The following is an 18,969-nucleotide window of genomic DNA, read 5'->3' as shown; positions in this document are numbered from 1 at the left end:
TATATGTGACCCTGGACCACAAAACCAGTCTTAAGTTGCTGGGGTATATTTGTAGCAATAGCCAAAAATACATTGTATGTGTCAAAATTAGGATATTAAGATCATGTTCCATGAAGATATTTTGTAAATTTCCTACTGTAAATATATAAAAACTTAATTTTTGATTAGTAATATGCGTTAAGAACATTTGGACAACTTTAAAGGCGATTTTCTCAATATTTAGATTTTTTTTGCTCAGATTCCAGATTTTCAAATAGTTGTATCTCAGCCAAATATTGTCCTATCCTAACAAACCACACATCAATGGAAAGCTTATTCAGATTCATTCAATTTTGAAAAATTGACCCTTATGACTGGTTTTGTGGTCCAGGGTCACACACACACACACACATATATATATATATATATGGGCTCTGTCCTGCTCGTGTCCCACAGCCCTGTCAAAGCGCAGAGCTCAATATGAAACAATTATCTAGGAAAACAAGACTTATTAAATTTTTGTTGCTTTCCATGTTGAAGGACTTTGCATTGTTTCCATTTTAATGTACTTTTAAAGTTCGGATCAGTTTGTACATGAGTGAATTACTTTCGCAAAATATCCAGCCCCGTAACCATCACTTACAGCCACTTGCATGTGTTTTGCGCATGAGCAGCACAAACCCCATAATGAAATTGCTTAATCGACCATCGATAGCTTTAATCGATTACATCGCTTGTTAACAATTAATCGCCGATAAATCGTTGACATCCCTAGTGTATATAGAGACACACACATAGACCAACACCTATCAGGCAGCTCAGGCATGCCAAATCAATGTGACAACCAGTTTACACCAAAACAGTTAAAGATTCTTGAAAAGAGGAAGATGGAGTAATCACTTATTCTCTAAACGTGATGGCAATAAAAAACATTTCATTTTGACCTATACTGTTTTTTTATCAGTTATTTTTGTAGAAGAGTTTTTCCGCAGAACTCTTGCGTTTAATGATAGCACTGAATGTAGTTAATATGTAACTTTTATAACCAAGGTGAAGTTATTGCATTCATATGAAGTGTTTGCTTTTATAACAGCTGTGATTGATTTGAAATGGTCAGGTCTGGATGCAGGAGTTGTTTTGAACTGGATTTTTCTATCTGTACAGGTCAGAACCGGTTTCCAGGCTGCCGCTGTAAGGCTCAGTGTAACACCAAGCAGTGTCCCTGTTACCTGGCCGTACGAGAGTGTGACCCTGACCTGTGCCTCACCTGTGGGGCGGCTGAACACTGGGACAGTAAAAACGTCTCCTGCAAGAACTGTAGTATTCAGAGAGGAGCAAAGAAGGTACATTTTAATCTGACACGCATCAGTATGAAGATAAATGCAAAACAAAACATTAATAGTCTTGCTTAATTATGCCACCTTTTTTGTATTACATTTTTTTTAAAGCACTTGCTACTGGCTCCGTCTGATGTGGCTGGATGGGGAATTTTCATCAAAGAGCCTGTTCAGAAAAACGAGTTCATCTCCGAGTACTGTGGGGAGGTGAGATGTATAACCCCCCCCCAAAAAACACATCAAGACTTCACGATACCTTTTTATGTGACGTGTTTCTATTTTTACCTGCTAGATCATCTCCCAGGATGAGGCAGACCGCAGAGGCAAGGTGTATGACAAATACATGTGCAGCTTCCTGTTCAATCTTAACAATGGTAACTAACCTTTTTCTCGCAAACGTTCGCTGTTCACATGCCCCCTCACTAGCTGACAACCTCCCACCTTTCACCCACAGATTTTGTTGTTGATGCAACTAGGAAAGGAAACAAGATCAGGTTTGCCAACCACTCTGTGAACCCCAACTGCTATGCAAAGGGTAAGTCACTCAGAATCTTGTACTAAAAGGATCTCGTGTGTAAAATGTGATGTCATGGTCTCTTCCTGTCTGTCCTCACAGTGATGATGGTTAATGGAGATCACAGGATTGGCATATTTGCTAAGAGAGCTATACAGACTGGAGAGGAACTGTTCTTTGACTACAGGTAAAAAAAAAGAAAAAAAAAAGTGTAGAGGTGTTTTCTTTCTTTGAGAGGGGCTTTTGAATCATCTAACCTGATGTTTACACATCTCTTAGATACAGTCAAGCCGATGCTCTGAAATACGTAGGTATTGAACGTGAAATGGAAATTCCATAAAGCCATCTACCTCCTTCAACAAATGCCTTACACTCTTCAGGAATTCTCTCTCCACATGCATTTCCAGTTTAGATACAGTTTTATAGGACACGGGCATCTATTTGAAAAGTTTTTAACGGTGATATTTTGAAGACTTCCTTTTTTTTTTAACTCGACCATCAGGCTTACTCTGGGATACACTTTCTGATAATAACTTGAACATTCTGTCATGTTTACAGTTGAGGTTTTAGTACAGAGCCATTTTATAATGGGCCATTGTTTTGTATCTGGATTGTAGTTTTTTATTTTGGTTTAAATTATTTTGACAGTTTCCTCTATACTTTTGGACCAAATTTCACATTTAAACCAGCTGTAAGTTTGTAATGCAAAAACATATATCATGCAGTTATTGTTTCAAGTTTTGTTCTTTGTGGAAACCAAAGCCACTGTCACTGCTTTGCATGTTAATCTCTCCAGAACCATGGTGCAGAGGTGTTAAATGCATTTTCCGGTGCCAATGCACCGTTGTTGTAAAAACAAAACAACTTGGTGATTTATGTGAGGGTAGACTCACCATATTATTGCGGTGCCTTGAGATGTTTAAAGAACACTGAATATTTTCTTGAATTAGATGTCCTAAAATGTTAACTGGTGTACTCGAATTGTATGCATGAACAAAGGTTTTTAAATGGAGTGGGATCAGGTAACTCTTCATTCCTCACTGTACATTGGTTTGTAATGTTTATCCAGACAGTTGCAGCTATGAACTTTAGACGTCACTAAATGTAAAGAGATTGGATTAAGGTGCTGTTTTTGTCCCTGGTTATGTGAAAAAAAAAAATCACTTTTTTTCTGAACGTGGGATACTGTAACATCAAAGCAATAATACCAGGCTTGACTCCAGAAGTCCCCTATTTATTTTATGCGTGTAAACAAGTTTTATAATTTATTGATGGCTATCATTTGCTGTGATTTGTCTAGTGAATATTAGGGAGTTACTTCTTAGGAGCTTGATATTTTTTGTTTTGCTCCTCTTAATTCATGTTTCTCTGAACCTCGTTTCTACTCTTTCTTTACTGAGGGTTTTTGACCACTCCATCTCCATGCCTCCGATTACAAGGTGCTGTTCAATTGTTTACAGGGACTTGTTAAACGTGATAAAATAAATATTGAAAATAATTGTCTGCTGTACTGTTTAAGCTAGAAATTCAGAGCAAGTATATAAATGAGAAAACCTAGCACTGAAAAAGCAAAAAGAAAAATTGTTTATTCATGACATTTATAAAATGAACTGTACTATACAAATGGTGCTCTCGTGGCTGGTAATAATGCAACTCTAAACAGCCAGTCAGACATGATTATGCTCAGCGTGCTGCTGAAACGTATCCTTAGTTATAGGTATTTCTGTCTGCAACCAACAGCCTTTTAAAAAAAAACAAATCTGTCAGTTTTCCAAAACTCATAATTACAATTAAATTAATCAGCGTTTTGTATTTTCATAATGATAGGCAATAGCATGCAACCCTGACTCTGGGTCCCACTATGAGTATAGTTCAATGTCCAGTATTTACACATTAAAAAGTAAATGGCAATCCTGAGCAGCTTGAGGGCTTAAAGACAAAGACTGGCCGCTTTAGCAGACTGGGTTTAAAGGGAAAAGTCCAGTGTCACATTGTCCTACTCGGCAGCAATGACTTGAGATCTTTATGAGAGAATCCTGTGTTGATATTCCTCAAAACTTTAGGCAAATATCTAAGGACGTCAAACTTCAGAGGACATTGTTAAGCCAAGTAACTGTAAGTGTCTTTTTCCCCATCCACACGTTCCAGGTATTCCTTCTCTATCAAAATGTCAATGCATTTCTGAAAAAAGAGAAAAAAAATAATTTAAATATTTCATAAGTAGTCAGAATTGCACAGCACTGCAGTTCTGTTACCTTGATGACAGGAACACGAGGTTTGAATCGTGAAGAAAGTTGGTTCAGCACTTCTGCCAAAAGCTGCTGGTGCTTTAAAACTTTCCTCATCTTCATGATTCTCACGATAGCTGCCTGCACACAACAAAATAGGTAGATTCAAAAGCATATTTTATTTCAACTTCAAAGGACTACTAAAGTTTAGTTTTAATACCTGTATGAGGAGCTTCCGGTCTTCCTCAATGTTCTTGTGTGTCGTCTCCTGCTCTTGTTTCTGCTCGGTCTTCATTGGCACATTGATATTCACCCGTAACTTCTTACTGCAGACAGAACAGTCTAGATGACAAAAATGCGAACCTAACATAATATTCGAAAATATTACTATGCACTGTTTTAAAATGTTATCTGTGTTGATAGTCAATTGTTAGTGTATACTGTGGAGATCAACCATGAAGCAGTAATAAAATGCATTTACTTCTTATAGCCCAGGAAAAGTTTGATTAATGTATCAGGCTTGAAATCCATTTCATCAATATTTGCATTCTCATCCTCCAAGACCTACAAAAAGGAAACAAAAAAACAAGGTATGTCTAAATCTTTAAATTGCATTATTAATATAAAATTATTCACAAAAACATGTTTAAACAGAAATGTGAACAATTAAGGGAATCGCATGGAAACTAAGCACACACAAAGAGCAAATATTGAAATTTAATCAAGTCTAATTTGGTGATTCACGCTCATGATTTTGAATCAAGATGTAATCAAATTACTTCCAAATGTGAGAATCTAACACAAAGAGCAAATATAATATAAATAGCACTGATGTTGAAAGACATTTATAGGGTCCTATAAGCAACAAGTTCTCAACACTTACCAGCAACTTTGATTTCAACAGGATTTGCAAGACCTGAACCAAAATATCCTGGAAAAAAATTACAATTTAAAAACTTAATTTATAACAAAAAGCACACACAAAACTTGAAAACATTGCTAAAATGACTTAAGTAATATCCAGACTGATACTTGTTTTGGATAATTCAAGTTGACCAAAAATAATCGATATTTAATTTGATGTTAAACCTCACACTGAGGATTTTCTCTTTTCTGAAAATACTAGTTAATGTTAATGTTATCGCTTTGGACTAAAACGGACTAATTTCATCCATGGTACAAGTGCTTACTTTTTGTAAGAAAACAAGTTGACAAAAAGACTGAAACTAAGATATGGTAATAGCATAGTATGGTCATAGCATAATGAGAGATTGACAAGCAATTTTAAAAACACTGGTCATTTTTGACCGGGAACATTAAATTAGCTAAAGGATTTCCAGCAGAGCATAAAAGGGTTCAAGTGATTTTTACAGGTTCCCTGAAGTGCTTAGAAACAGGCAGCGTTAATTCTATGCGTTGACGTCATTTTAACTGAAACAGGAAGACAGGGCGGGACATATCAAGCAGCCCCGCCCCTTTTTAAAATAGCCAATAGCGTTCGTTTATATCACAGCTTGGACTAGAACCGTTCAGTCAGAGCCGTTGAGCTCCGTAAAGCCGCATTTGACAGGGTATTGCCAGCCAAAATCTCATCCATATTGCTATAAAATATAGCATTCTGTGTAGAATTCAAATAGCTCCGATACATTTTGTGGTCTGCGCCGACTAGCGCATGTGATCCGCTCCGTGCTATCGTGTCTCTGGACCGGAGCAGAGTGTGTGTGCGGTGCGGTGGTTAGCGTGACACAGCGCCAAACCAGACTTCTTTTTTTCCTCAATGGAAAGCATATTTACACTGTTCGAATCGTTTCCTGTCCCCTATATAGTGCACTACGTGCCATTCACTGTACAGAAAATAGTAATTCTGTGGACAAAAGACCGATTTCTGCCGCGCTTCATCATCTATTTTATAGTGTAGGGGGCGGGCGCTTCGGATTCTAGAGAGCATTTGATTGGACAGAAAGTTTGATGAGAAGTTGAAGTACGACGTGACGTCAAAAAAAAAAAAATCGTTGAGCCGTTTTGGCGGAAGTGACGAAACTGAAACTACTTTGTTTGGTCTTCCAAAAGAGGACGATATCCGCTTTGTCATGCCTGGAGCTGATCCATGCTGATCACTGAGGAAATACATCAACTTCACGCTGTAGATCGGCTTTCACCGTGGACGAAGCGGAGTCCAGCCCGGGTTCGTCACATGTGGTTGCTGCAAGCACTCTGGACGCTCCTTCGTCCGTTCTCAAGCCCTCCGGCCGTTCCTCACTCAAGGCCGCCGTGTGTGACGCTGTTTCGTTGTAAAAGCGACAGAGTAGGGCTTGTTTGTCATTTCTCCGATCACAAATGCAGACATGAAACAAGACAGTTTCAGAAAGGCTGGGCATAGAGGAGAAACAATAATGTACAGTATGTGGAAAATAATGTGTTTTTTTAACCTTAAACCGCATAAACACATTTCATTACACCAAATACACAAAATAATGTTCTTTTTAGCAATATCATATGACCCCTTTAAGACTAACATATTGATACTAACACCCAAAAAAACTTACATTTTGATTTCATGGGGACTTTAACTAGTGGGACTTCACATAGATGTAATTGCTGTTTCTGTTACTGTTTCTTTTTGTTCCGAGTATGAATTTGATATGAGATGGAGATCAAAGTTCACTGATTGATTTATGTGAATGAGATGGGGATATAAAGCAATGGCACTGCACTCACTATTTTGATCTGTGTGCTGTCGGCCAGTTGCTGGACGGTGTAGCTGTTCTCTGTGTTGAACTGGAGCAGGATGGCCATCTGGAAGGTGGAGGCCTGCGGGGACACGACACACACAAACAAACATGTCCTACAGCCTTACATGCTATGAATTACCACTGACATGATGCAGCCACGAAGAAGACAAACCTGCAGAGTGTATCTGTTCTTGAAGCAGTTGGTGACCAGCTCCCCTTTGGATAGGTGGTAAAGCCATGTCAACTTCCGCCCGCTGTGTCTACTTCCATAAAAAGCTGTAAATCTTTGGTAACTCCGCTCCAACTGTGACAAACAAAGGCGTTGAAAAACTATAATCAAATGGAAGTGTAATCACACATTATTCTCAGCTTGTGGAAGGGTGTGAAGGGCTTGGAGAATTACAGGGTTAAGCGTCTGAGCATCTCACCTCAGATGGTAAAGCGAACGTGCAAGACTGTTGGAACGGCCACGAGCCAGAGCTCAGAACCTGGATACTGAAATCCACTGCGAGACAGATGGAGCTGGATTTTATTCATCGGTAATGACCGCATGCATGCTACATTATGAAAAACACGAACAAACAGGAGGAGTGTGGAGCACTTACAGTCCAAAGGCTCAGAGTTGGAAAGGTGCTTTTTGAATTGCTCATTCAAGTCTTTGCTGACACCGATGTCCTGGAACATGCGCTGTAGTTTGGAGGTGTACTCGAAACCACATGCTTGCTGAGGGTGGACAGAAGAAAAAACGGTGTTAAGCATCTATTAGAAATAAAAGAGGAGCAGTAAAGTGAGCCATCTTCACTAAACAAGTGCATACACCTTCAGTTTGGAGATCATGCTGGCCTCGGCGTCGTCGCTGGCACTGTTCTGGTGCACCAGTCTTTTGGCCAGCATCTTGGCATAGAACTTCTGGAACACGTCTTTATCCTCAATATACTTGAAAACCACCATCTGACAATGAAGGATGTTGGAGAATCTTAATATCAGTCACACATTAATACGACATGAACTGACTGACTTTCAGTAATTTGTGTGTACGATATGCATAATGCGCACAGACTGCAGATTTTCTGTATGCACAGAACACCTGGATAGAATACGGCATGTGCCGTTCATAACAAAAAGAAAATGAAAGCAATAATCAACCACAATCTCTTTCTTGACTCATTATTTGATCAGACTGACAAAAATGAATGATGTTTGCAAGAATTTGGATTATACAAAATTATGTATGATATAAGAATATGATATAAATAAAATAAAATCAAAATAAAATATGATATAAGAATGGAAATGTCAAAACTATATTCGGTTACACTTTAAGGTGTCCTTGTTACAGTGTAATTATACATTTAAATACTACTAATGTTGCATACCTTGAACTACAGCTTTATTATAATGCAATACACAGTAAGTACACCAAGCATAACTCTAGTATTAGTCATAGATTAACTAGGGCCCTACAATTTCTGTGATGCGGAGAAAACAAACGGAATCAAGAATTCAATAAAAAAATTAAACCGACTATATGAAGGCCAATTCACACTTCACCGACAGACGCAGACCAACGCTGACAGTCACCAGATTACAGTACGTCACTTCTCAGGCATTCCGAGATTTGACAAATGCCAATTAGTGAAAACAAGCATCGACTAAACACTAACGGGGTAATACACACTGATCTGGCAAAACGCAACCAATTTGTCTGTTGCCACTGTCAGTGTCTGCAGACGTGGTGTGAATTGGTCTTAACAGAATTTAAGTTCTCAATTACTAAATCAAAATGAAAGAAATTAGGACTAGTGTCGGTGATTATTAAATAATAAAAAGACTGTTATTTGTGGTCTGTATCTTTTCACTTCATATGAAGACACTACACATGAACTTCATCTCCAGAGCTGCTCTTAATCACTTCACAAGCATTTAATTTGATAAAAGTATCATCAAATAGAGCACAGAAAATCAAAGTTCTTGATATACAGACATACATTATTATTTCTAATAATATATATACATATATACACACACATGGAAAACAGAATTTGGGGGAATAACAGAATCTGGGGATAAAAAACTGACTTGATATGCCAGCATTTAACAACAACACATTAATAAATGGAGCAAACATTAACTGTCAAGAGTGTTGTGAATTCAGGTAAGAGATCCATAACACATTAAGGAACTTTTAAAATCTGATCTTTAATCTCAGTGGAGTACAGCGAAACTCACCACTTGGTTGAGAGTATCTTCCAGCTCAGCCTCCTCTGGATTCTTTGAACTAAATGAAACACACACTCCATTAAATCATCGGTGTTATGAAGATTCCTAAATACTAAACACTTGCCAAACCCTAAAAGCAAACACAAGATTTCCTAGACATTTATAATGTCTAATTTTATCTTTTGAGCTCATGCAATGCATTATTTTTGGTGGAATTTTACATATAGTCTCTTGCTAATGGAGTTTTCATTCTGGAGTTTTTTTTAAAGGGCACCCATTATGCAAAATCCACTTTTACATGGTGTTTGGACATAAATGTGTGTTGGCAGTGTGTGAACACAACCACCCTACAATGATAAAAATCCACCCACTCCTTATTTCTTAATCCCCATTAAACCAAATCGGTCTCATTAGAATCACACTGATTCTCGGAGCAGTGGCCCAGCACACGGCCGCTGACTGACAGTCCTGCATTACCATAGTTTCCGTTTGTGTACACGTCGTTTCGTTAAAGCGCATAGCGAATGATATCAAAGTATTTGTGTGTATGTGTGTTGCTCATCTGTCATTGCAAATGAGCTGTGAAAACTCTACAAGTACATAAATGTATCAAAAAACCATTCCAAGACGTCCTGGTTCATTCTTTAGGTGTTTCTTCTGCCAGAGTCTCTCCTTCATCGGTGTCTGACTCCGGTTCGTACATGTATGGCTGAACACCGGTTCTCTCACTCTGTTGCTTCTACCGGCTGTTTACTGCTGTAGGTATGCAAAGCAGAAATGTATATGCCATGCCCTCTTCCGAAGACAGGGCAGGAATATGCTGCTCATTTCCATTTAAAGTGATACACACCAAAATAGCTCTTTTTTTAGACACGCCCCAAAAATAAAATTTTCCACATGTTATAATACACGATCTGTGGGGTATTTTGAGCTGAATCTTCACAGACACATTCTGGGGACACCCAAGACCAATATTACATCTTGTAAAAAGGGGCATAATAGGTGCCCTTTAAATTCTAAAGCAGCTTCTTTTTATTATTCGATAAATCCTAAAACATAAACTGATGTGTTTGTAATAATGTACCAGACTTTCACTAGATTTCATTGTCAGATTCACATGTAAACAGATCAAGGATGGGAATATGAATAAGACGATTCACCTCTTCTTCAGTAAGGAGTCGCAGTATCTGGCCAGAAGCTCAGGAGATTTGCTGGAGGACTGTGCCATCCTCGTTACCGCATTATTATTAATGAATCTTCCACAGGCCTGGAGAGCAGCAGAGTGAAAGTTACACCAGCGCTATAAATAAACACTATAGCTCAAAACCAACAAAACTGAGCTTTAATATAGATCACAAACCTTATCGAGTGCTGCCACAAACCCAGCATCATTATTGAACGCAGACATGACGAGAGCATTGTATTTCTTGTGAACATCCAAGATTGTTTGCACATACATTTTGGGATCCTGGAAAACAAGCAGTGGCAGTTCAAACTGTGACCAAATTAAGATGTTACAGGAACTGAATCAAACAGAGATACAGGAAAACATGCACAAAGATGAAAAAAGATATTGATATATTCTATTGAATACTGAATGACATAACACCAATGTGAGTCATGTCTTTGAAACACAATTACGTGTATAGTCAGATGAAAGAGAATTGTCATGGAAAGAATAGACCTGTTATACAATGAAGTGAGGGCCCAAGATCAGGGAATTTAGGTTTAGCTGTGTTTACAACCGGTTTGGCTCATTTTTAGACAAGGTAAATCAATAAAATTTTGAATTCCTCTCTACAGCCCAAAAATATTGTGTCCACACAGTCACTGTGGCTTTATGTTGTAACGCTAGAACTCACATTGAGCGCTGAATCTCCACACTTCTCAACGGCAGCCAGCCCTTGATTATGAATGTGGGACTCCAAGAGTTTCTTGAGCTCACCCAGTCCGTCCGTGATCCGGGAAGCAAGGTTGTACATCCGACCGAGATCTGTAATTATACAGAACGTGTATTAACTGTCAAACTGAGCATGTTGTTATGTGTTCGAAATCTTAAGATATTGCCCGAATGAAGGTGACAATGCAGCACGGACTGACCTTCATTCTTATCAGCGTCTAGAAGGTTCTGGAACTCCGTGTGGAAGATCTCCAGGTGTTTCTCGATGAGGACCTGCTCACACTTGCGAGCCAGCTCGTCTTGTGTGCTCTCGTGGAGATACACCTGCACCCTCCGCTGCTCCTCCAGCAACCGTGCCTCTGCCTGCAACACATAATAAGAAATGTGCACTTAAAAATTGTATAAAACCAAATTTCCCATAAAATGCACTGCAATTTATATTATGTCAGACTTGAATCTGAACTCTAGTTTACCTTTTTCATGTATTCAGTAACAGGGTTTTGCTGGAGGAACTCTGTGCTTTCCCGTGTATAGAAGCGCTCTGTGTCAGCCAAAAACTGCGTCTCAAAGTACTCCTTGTAAACTGATAATGTCGGCCCCTTCACAAACGCATCATCCTCATTCAAGCCCAATTCAACTGGAAAAGACAAACCAAATCACAACATGATGCTTCAAAGGTCCAGACAGCACTGTGTTTATTTTACCAAAACAAGATTTGAAAATATCCTTAAGGGACAACAGCTGGCTCAGACGGAGTTAACAATATAATGAATTATGCAAGTTTTTGAGAGGCCAGCATAGAAGAGATGTAAATGTAAGGCTACCACACTCACCGTAGGACTGCACCACTCCACTGATGAGTCTGGTGTTAATAGTCTCGCCATTTCTCTCCTTCTCAATGAGTTTTAACACAGCATTTGTCACCTATACAAAAGAAAAGACAGGGTATTTAATGTCTGATGAAAATGTAAGAAACATATCTTACAAATGGAATGTTATAAATTGCCAATAAATAACTTGCCTGCTTGTTTAGAGGTCTAAATAAGCACTCTCTCCAAGTGACCAAAGCAAGCTGTGAAGGAGAAACATTATTAGAAATGATTAGATTACTGTTTTTATGTGATGAGACACAAGGCAAAGAGGCTTTAATAAAACTACCTTTTTTAGAACTACGATATGATAAAAGACTATATTTATGAAGTAATAAGATTTGTTTTTATGATGATGAATAATTATTACCATTACTATAAACTATAAAACAAATCTAATTACAACAACATTAATAATAATAAAACCTCTATAAAACTAACAACAACAACAAATTATAATTATGTATTATCATCATCATTATTAAACAATTAAGTAAATTTAATTATAGTTTCATCAACAGAATACAGCACAGTAAACCAATCATTTAGGTTAGCAACACATGCACAAGATAAACTAATGCTTTACTAATGATTTAGTAATGCTCATCTAATGATTTAGTGCCAATGCACCAAGCCCATTGGTCAAGAGTCAGTTGTCATCAACTCCCTCAAAAAGACCCAGGGCTAGTGTTAATTCACACACCAGATACAGCTGATGTGTGGTCTCAGGTGTGCATTGGCTATTACGAGCAATAAATATAGCTAAACTACAATAAACTATAGCCATTAATCCAGGTTTTATGAACACAATGCGTGGTAAAACAGGAATCTATGAGTCAGGCAGGGGCATGTACTGTTTCTCGTACCGAGTAGATTTCATAAATTCCTTTCCGTCCCTCATCACACTCTCGGCGTACCCAGTGTCTGTTGAGGTAAGCACAGATCCCATTTAACACTTTACTGGAGAAGCGATAGTCCTCCCACTGCTGCGTGTAGAACTTCAGAACGCTCTCATCCATCAGGTCCTCTCCATCCTGCCAGACACAGACAGATGGAGGAGAGAAATGGGGAGAAGTGACAACAACTCACACTGTTATCCATTCTAGCGAAAAAAAAAAAAACCAAGCCGTCTCACTAAAATTTGCGATATTCAAGTACAACAAACCATATCAATAGCTAATAATTTATTTAATATTTAATATAATTTCTCCTTTTCTGTTATGGCCAGTGCAAACAAACAGTGTCTGCTTTAAATACTAATTAAAATCACCTGAACAATATGATCACCAATGCATCATGGCACCCTGAACAATAAACACACCGTAGGCTATTACCTTGAGAAGGTTTGTCAGATAGCTCCTCAGAAACTCTTTCAGTCTTTTGTAGAGTTCTAGTCCGACAAACTGTGCCCCGCCAGGTGTGGCCGTTTTCTTGGAGGGTTTGGAGGGGGGGATGCCAGCACCCCTGGCCTGGTTGGACTGGTGCACGCTGGTACAGTAGTTATACACATGTCTGAACAGTAGGTTAAAGTCTTAAGATCGTATAGGAGTAAAAGATGACAGGCAGCTCACAAAACAGACATATTAGCACATTTTTACACTGACGGGATGCCATTCAATAATCATGATGCTTTCTGTTTCAGATGCCAAGTAGCTTTGTCTTTGTAGCTGTATCAGAGTACAAAAATGAATAAACATACTGTGGATTAATAGCATCAGATAGACACGTAGGAGGATTTACTCCTATGAGTGTTCTTGAACACGTCAGAATCTAATATGAAAAGCATGAATGCAAACTCCTATGTGGACTGAGCTTAGCATTAATGTAATTTAGACAAAATTCAAATCTATTTTACAACAGTGAAGACAAAACTTATTCCGTAACAGTTTATGGACACTTAAGTTCTAACACACCTTAAACCCTACAAGAAAAAACAAATCTTTAAAGAAACTTGTACTATTTCCAAGATTGCCCAACTTCAAAGCCAAAGGTCAGCTCCTCAATATTAAACAAGAATGAAGCAGTACCTTGAGAAAACCATTCAGCCCTTGAGAAAACTTCTGTTTTAATAGACTGATCTACTCTGACATGCAAGAAGCCATCTAGAGAAGCTCTTACGTATCTCAAGACGGAAATAAGTTCACAATATTACATGTCCTCTACATGGGTGTATATTTATTGCAAGCTGTTATGTCTCAGTGCAGTAGCTGAAAGGTCATGACCACGTAAACTGTGATAACTAGAACTATTTCTGTTTTTTAGTGTATTAAGTTTTTCTGAGAGCCAAGTATGACACCTTTACCACTAACCGTGAGCTCCACTCTGACACTACAAACTACATGCTGAGGCTCAGTTTCTGATCAGCGCTAAAGAAACCTGCAACAACAGCAGAAACTTCTTTGGGTACACAGGGCCACACGCAGACAAAGAAAATGCATAACTGGAGATGCAGAGGAGAATGACAGCTGTGGGTGGCAGATGAAACTCAAGAGTAATTACGCCCCTGTGTTTGATGTGGCACTATAGTGGGTGAAATGCAAAACTGCAAATTTGAATGTGGACAGAGGTCCTTGTCAAAGTTTTAATTTCCCAGACACAAACGGCTTTGAAGAGCTATAAAGTGGAACACATGGGCTGGGAGACGCCTGGGATTATAAAAGGGTCAATTAAAATGTATAACACCATGCACTTTCATTTTACACTGTTTTGCAATTCACAATTTACTCAACAAATAGATTAATTATTTCATGTTGATATTAAAAAAGTAAAAACTGCACTGACTTCTAAAGCCCCATTTGGTTTCATTTTAATGATACAATAACAATGTCTTATGATTTGGGGGGGGTTTCTCATCAAGTACAAATTTCTGCTATTCTCTGGATAAATTAATAGAGCCAGATCAATGATTGGTTTGTCTAATATTGTTTAAAGACATTCACATATTTCACAGTAGCTTTAAGAAATTCAATGTTAAAAATTTTTATCTTAGTAAACAGATAAAACAGATGAAAATAAATTAAACCTAAATACGGAACATTGCAAAGTAATTTTGCATAAATAATAATAATCCACTTTTTCTGCATTATATTTATGTGACATATATTATCCTGGGCACTTATGCTGAATCAGTCTGAAATCAGTTGACCTGTTTATTGAATTGCAATACTATGCAATTAATTTGATTACAATTTTTAGTTAATTGAGACCTAATTTTAACTGATTTGTTAGTTCAATTTTTTTTATAATGAACAGGCCAGCCAAAGCTATAATATGCAGTCAATAAAAAAAAGAAAAAGAAATGGCTATGAAGCTCATTTAATATAGCATATTACACTCAATGATTTAATGTTCTGTAATATTAAAGAACAAATAATAATCACTATTATTATTTATTCTCATTAGAAGCGCAAAATTCACACACATGGTACCACACCTAAAAAGACAAAGCCTTTCAGTGTGCGGGCCACAGCTGCTGCCCCCATTAATCCTGCGGTGCCTGGTAAGATACGTATAGAGTTCCATGTAGCGTGCCTTAGCCATGCTCTGGCGTGTATAGACCTGCTGTATTCCTGATCTCAGGTCATCCCAGATCTGGTCCAGCCCAATCTGTTTGAGCCCGTGGGTGTTCTGGCCTCTGTTGGATGACATTGTCTCTGCACCGGTCTGCTCGCGTCAGATAAATCCTCTCTTCTCCCCGTTCTGCTCCAGAACACTGCTGCTTCACATGTAGTCCACCATGCTGGAGAGCCTTCAGACAGGATCAGGTCAGGGATGAGTACCGCTACACTTCACAGATGGTGCTGCAGGCTGCTCTAGGGTTACAGCACAGTCCAAACACTTCAGCACGGTATCTGGGAGAGCAAACAAATCAGGTTTGAAATTAAATAACCACACTCACTGCCATTTTAAAGGGGTGCAACATGAAAATAACCATAAAACAGGGAATATTATTTTCATTATGATGGATATAACAACAGGTTATGCATGAAGTTATGAATGACATGCAGTATTATAAGCAGCATTTACAGGTGTTAAATAGGGCAGAACTAGCTTATCCTGTAGGTAAATACAAAAGCAAGAACCAAGAGGAAAAAAAAAAGATAAAAGGAACTTTAGTACTTGTATTCATATTTAAAGAGGCCATTCATCGCTGGCAAGATGGGCTTTTAATAAAAGTTATCTGTCTATGCAGTACAAATGTAATACTTTTTTTTTTTTTATGGGTGCTGCAAGACTAGAGAAAACAGAGAAAAAGTATGTGGCAAAAAAAGAAAAACTTTGATGCCCTTAATACATAGGGTTCGATCAGATTATCCATGAGCAGGGATATAAAAACGCGGAAGTACAATCTGTTGTTTTCCCTGGAGCTGTTAAAAGTCTGTTGGATGACATAAATGACGTTAGCTGACAAACAAATGGGGACATCTTGGTGTAGGTAACATGGAAACATAATACGCATTGTTCATTTAATACTGATGCTGAGAAACTGTAACAATACAAAGCTGGTTGAAAATCCATGACCTTACCCTTTAGGAGAAAAAGCAAACCTAATAGGAGACTCATGGGAAACTAAACATCATTCCACAGCTCATGTGAAGTGACAAGTGTTGGGTCAGTGTTATATTTAGCTGCGTGTCTGACTGCTGTGTTGTGGTGCAGAGGATCTGAATCTTACCGGTCATTGTTTACATGTTGTGACGTTCGAGATGCCACATGTCAGAGAAGCAAGAGCGACCGAAGGCTGGTGCATCAAAATATGTGACCAGCAGGATTGGGTTTAGCTGGGTTATTAATAGCATTTCCCACATCGTTCTTTCTAAGGCTTCTTGTTTACAGACAGCTGTTTCTATTGCCAGCAGAATTAAACTCCATTGACCAATAGACCTATATGTATGAGCCTAAGTTCATTAAAAACATATTTGAGTGATAAAAATGTAGCTGTGAGGATACAGACATTAAGTCATGTTTAGATGTAAATGCTCAAAGATCTGATAAATTGTAAATCAAGAAAAGCAAAGTCCCACAACTGACCCAGCCCTGCTAAATCACTGACCCAGAGAACGAGAGGTTTTACAGCGGGGGAAATAAAAAAGTTGGAGTGGCGTCACAACGTCAGGATCAGCTCAGCTTATGGTGAGTGGTGACACATATAAAAGATGCAGGCGGTTGAAGAGGGCAATGACTTTTAATGCTCCCTTGCTCCACTACACACATATACAAACAGCTTTACGATACATGTGTCTAAACTTATCTATTAGTCTCTGTATAAGTGCAACAGCTCTTAATAATAGCTGTAAGAGTCATTCATTACCCATAATATTTCAGTACATTTAAGGCAGTGACACTCAAGTGCTTTTCCTGATCATTGTGGGAAAACAGTTTGTGAATGTCAAACTGCTCGAGTCTGGTCACATTTAGTCTTATTAGTTGAGCCAAAGCAAGGCTAGACTTTCTGACCCACATTCATCAGTGGGATATTTCCATGAAATCAAACATGTGATCTCTAAGTTGTCAAAATCCCAACAATTACAGTCCCAGTACAACCCAGAAGTACTTTAAGCCATTTAAGGTAAAAGCAAATCACACAGAATCAATTTCTTTCTTCTGTGGAACACAAAAGGAGATATTTTGAAAAATGATGGTAACCAAATAGTTTTGATTACTATCAGCTTCCATTTTATGAAAAAAAAAAAAAAACACTTCTTTTGAGCTCCACAGAAGAAAAATAAAAGTCATACAAGTATGGAAAGACATGAGGGTGAGTAAACCATGACAGATTTTCACTTTTGGCTCATAAACTGTGGGTTGAATCAAGCTTATACTATGACTGATTCAAAACAAAACTTAATGAAGCCACTTGCCTGAGACCGGCATTAGACACTGAATACTTTTCTTTACCTGTCAGCTTATTCATCATAAGCTTGAACATAACATTGTTTATGTGTGAGAAAAGCAATTATTTTTTGTTGAGTAGAAAAAAACTCAAATCCCCATGACTATCATGACAGTCTCTGTTGAAAAACAATTCATGTACTACATCTACTGATCTTTTTTGACATCTGAGGACGCCTTAGCCAACAAAGCAAGCCAAAATTAACATTATTCATAAACAATCCTCATGGAAAAACTTTCTAATTTCAGAAGGAATCATACCATACACTGGCACATGAGGTTTAGGAAACTTCAAAATAAAACCAATTCTGGGTCACGTATGGCAGTATCTAAAAACTACTGAGCTGCCTACCTAGTAGACAGCATTTTGGCCCAACAATGTTGTCTAGGTAGGCATCTGAGACAGCAAAATTAATGTAAATGTGGGTAATTGACTGTTCATTCTTCAGTCGGCCTCGGTTTTAGGTCCCCATCATAAACTTGACCAAGAAGAGCATGTTAACATCTTAAATATACAACGTCTGTTAATTTCATGCCTATTTTAATGTAGTATTTTTCTAAACAGTATCAATACATTAGCAATGCTAGGTAGCAGCTCGCTAGCTTCAGGTAACGTTACCCTGGCAAACTGCCGCTGAGGAGAACTATTAAGACATATTAATGCCAATTAAACAACTGACATTAAAATATAACCTAAAAAATAAGACAAACAAGACTTGCTATCAACCTACTGCTCTAAAACGGCGACGCTTTTGAGATATTGATGTAAAATGGCCACCTATTCATTAAACCGTTTGTAATAGCACAGAAACGTTTGCCTTCTTTCTCGATAAATGGACAAATATCCCTGTCTAGTTACATGTCCAGCCAAACCGGGGTGGCTGACAGGTATATAAAGATATTCAATCTTACCTCTGTCCGTTTCTAATGTCGAACTGTAGGAGCTTGCGGCCCAATGCCGTCTGTGTATATGACTGGAGGAGATTGGGAATTCCGTATTAGACCGAGTGAAGCGTCATACCCCACAGCTCAGAGAAATACAGCGACCCCTAGTGTTCACTGAGACATACAGCGACACCCGGTGTTCGCTAACTTGAGTTCCGTAGTGTCCATAATGTCAAACTGTATCAGTAGCCCCCTCACTGCAGAACACAAGATCCAGGGGGCGTGGTTGGATCCACATCTAGGGGGTGGAGATCGGTAAATTAAGGGGTGGAGATGGGTAGGTTTAGGGGTGGAGATGGGTGAGTTTAGGGATCAGGGGGTGGAGACGGGTAGGTTTAGGTATATGTAAGGTG

General features: G+C 38.4%; 2 protein-coding genes across 3 annotated transcripts in view; one reads left to right on the top strand and one right to left on the bottom strand.

The window, feature by feature from the left end:
- The window catches only part of LOC107686697 (histone-lysine N-methyltransferase EZH2), a 17,141-nt gene extending 13,539 nt beyond the window's left edge, over positions 1-3,602 (top strand). For both annotated transcript variants that reach the window (XM_016483792.1, XM_016483791.1), the window contains exons 15-20: positions 1,144-1,322; positions 1,428-1,523; positions 1,609-1,690; positions 1,771-1,851; positions 1,933-2,017; positions 2,110-3,602. In XM_016483792.1, the coding sequence (XP_016339278.1) occupies positions 1,144-1,322; positions 1,428-1,523; positions 1,609-1,690; positions 1,771-1,851; positions 1,933-2,017; positions 2,110-2,170 (584 nt within the window). In that variant the 3' untranslated portion in view covers positions 2,171-3,602. The remainder of the gene's footprint in view (positions 1-1,143; positions 1,323-1,427; positions 1,524-1,608; positions 1,691-1,770; positions 1,852-1,932; positions 2,018-2,109) is intronic.
- Positions 3,397-18,682, bottom strand: LOC107686696 (cullin-1-like). The gene is made up of 22 exons (XM_016483790.1): positions 18,584-18,682; positions 15,288-15,630; positions 13,114-13,291; positions 12,646-12,813; positions 11,932-11,982; positions 11,744-11,834; positions 11,384-11,547; positions 11,111-11,273; positions 10,873-11,003; positions 10,371-10,478; positions 10,171-10,277; positions 9,020-9,068; positions 7,610-7,741; positions 7,396-7,513; positions 7,219-7,295; positions 6,963-7,094; positions 6,777-6,869; positions 4,942-4,989; positions 4,540-4,622; positions 4,279-4,384; positions 4,086-4,199; positions 3,397-4,011 (listed from the first exon to the last, which is right to left on the bottom strand). Exons 2-22 carry the CDS (start codon positions 15,425-15,427, stop codon positions 3,931-3,933), a joined length of 2,334 nt encoding a protein of 777 aa, XP_016339276.1. The 5' UTR covers positions 15,428-15,630; positions 18,584-18,682; the 3' UTR covers positions 3,397-3,930.
- Between the last annotated feature and the right edge of the window lie 287 nt (positions 18,683-18,969).

Source organism: Sinocyclocheilus anshuiensis, unplaced genomic scaffold (genome assembly GCF_001515605.1).
Source record: "Sinocyclocheilus anshuiensis isolate Anshui unplaced genomic scaffold, SAMN03320099.WGS_v1.1 scaffold990, whole genome shotgun sequence".
NCBI classification, from domain to species: Eukaryota; Metazoa; Chordata; class Actinopteri; order Cypriniformes; family Cyprinidae; genus Sinocyclocheilus; species Sinocyclocheilus anshuiensis.
Note: the sequence above shows the minus strand (reverse complement) of the source record. Positions and strands in the feature narration are given on the sequence as shown.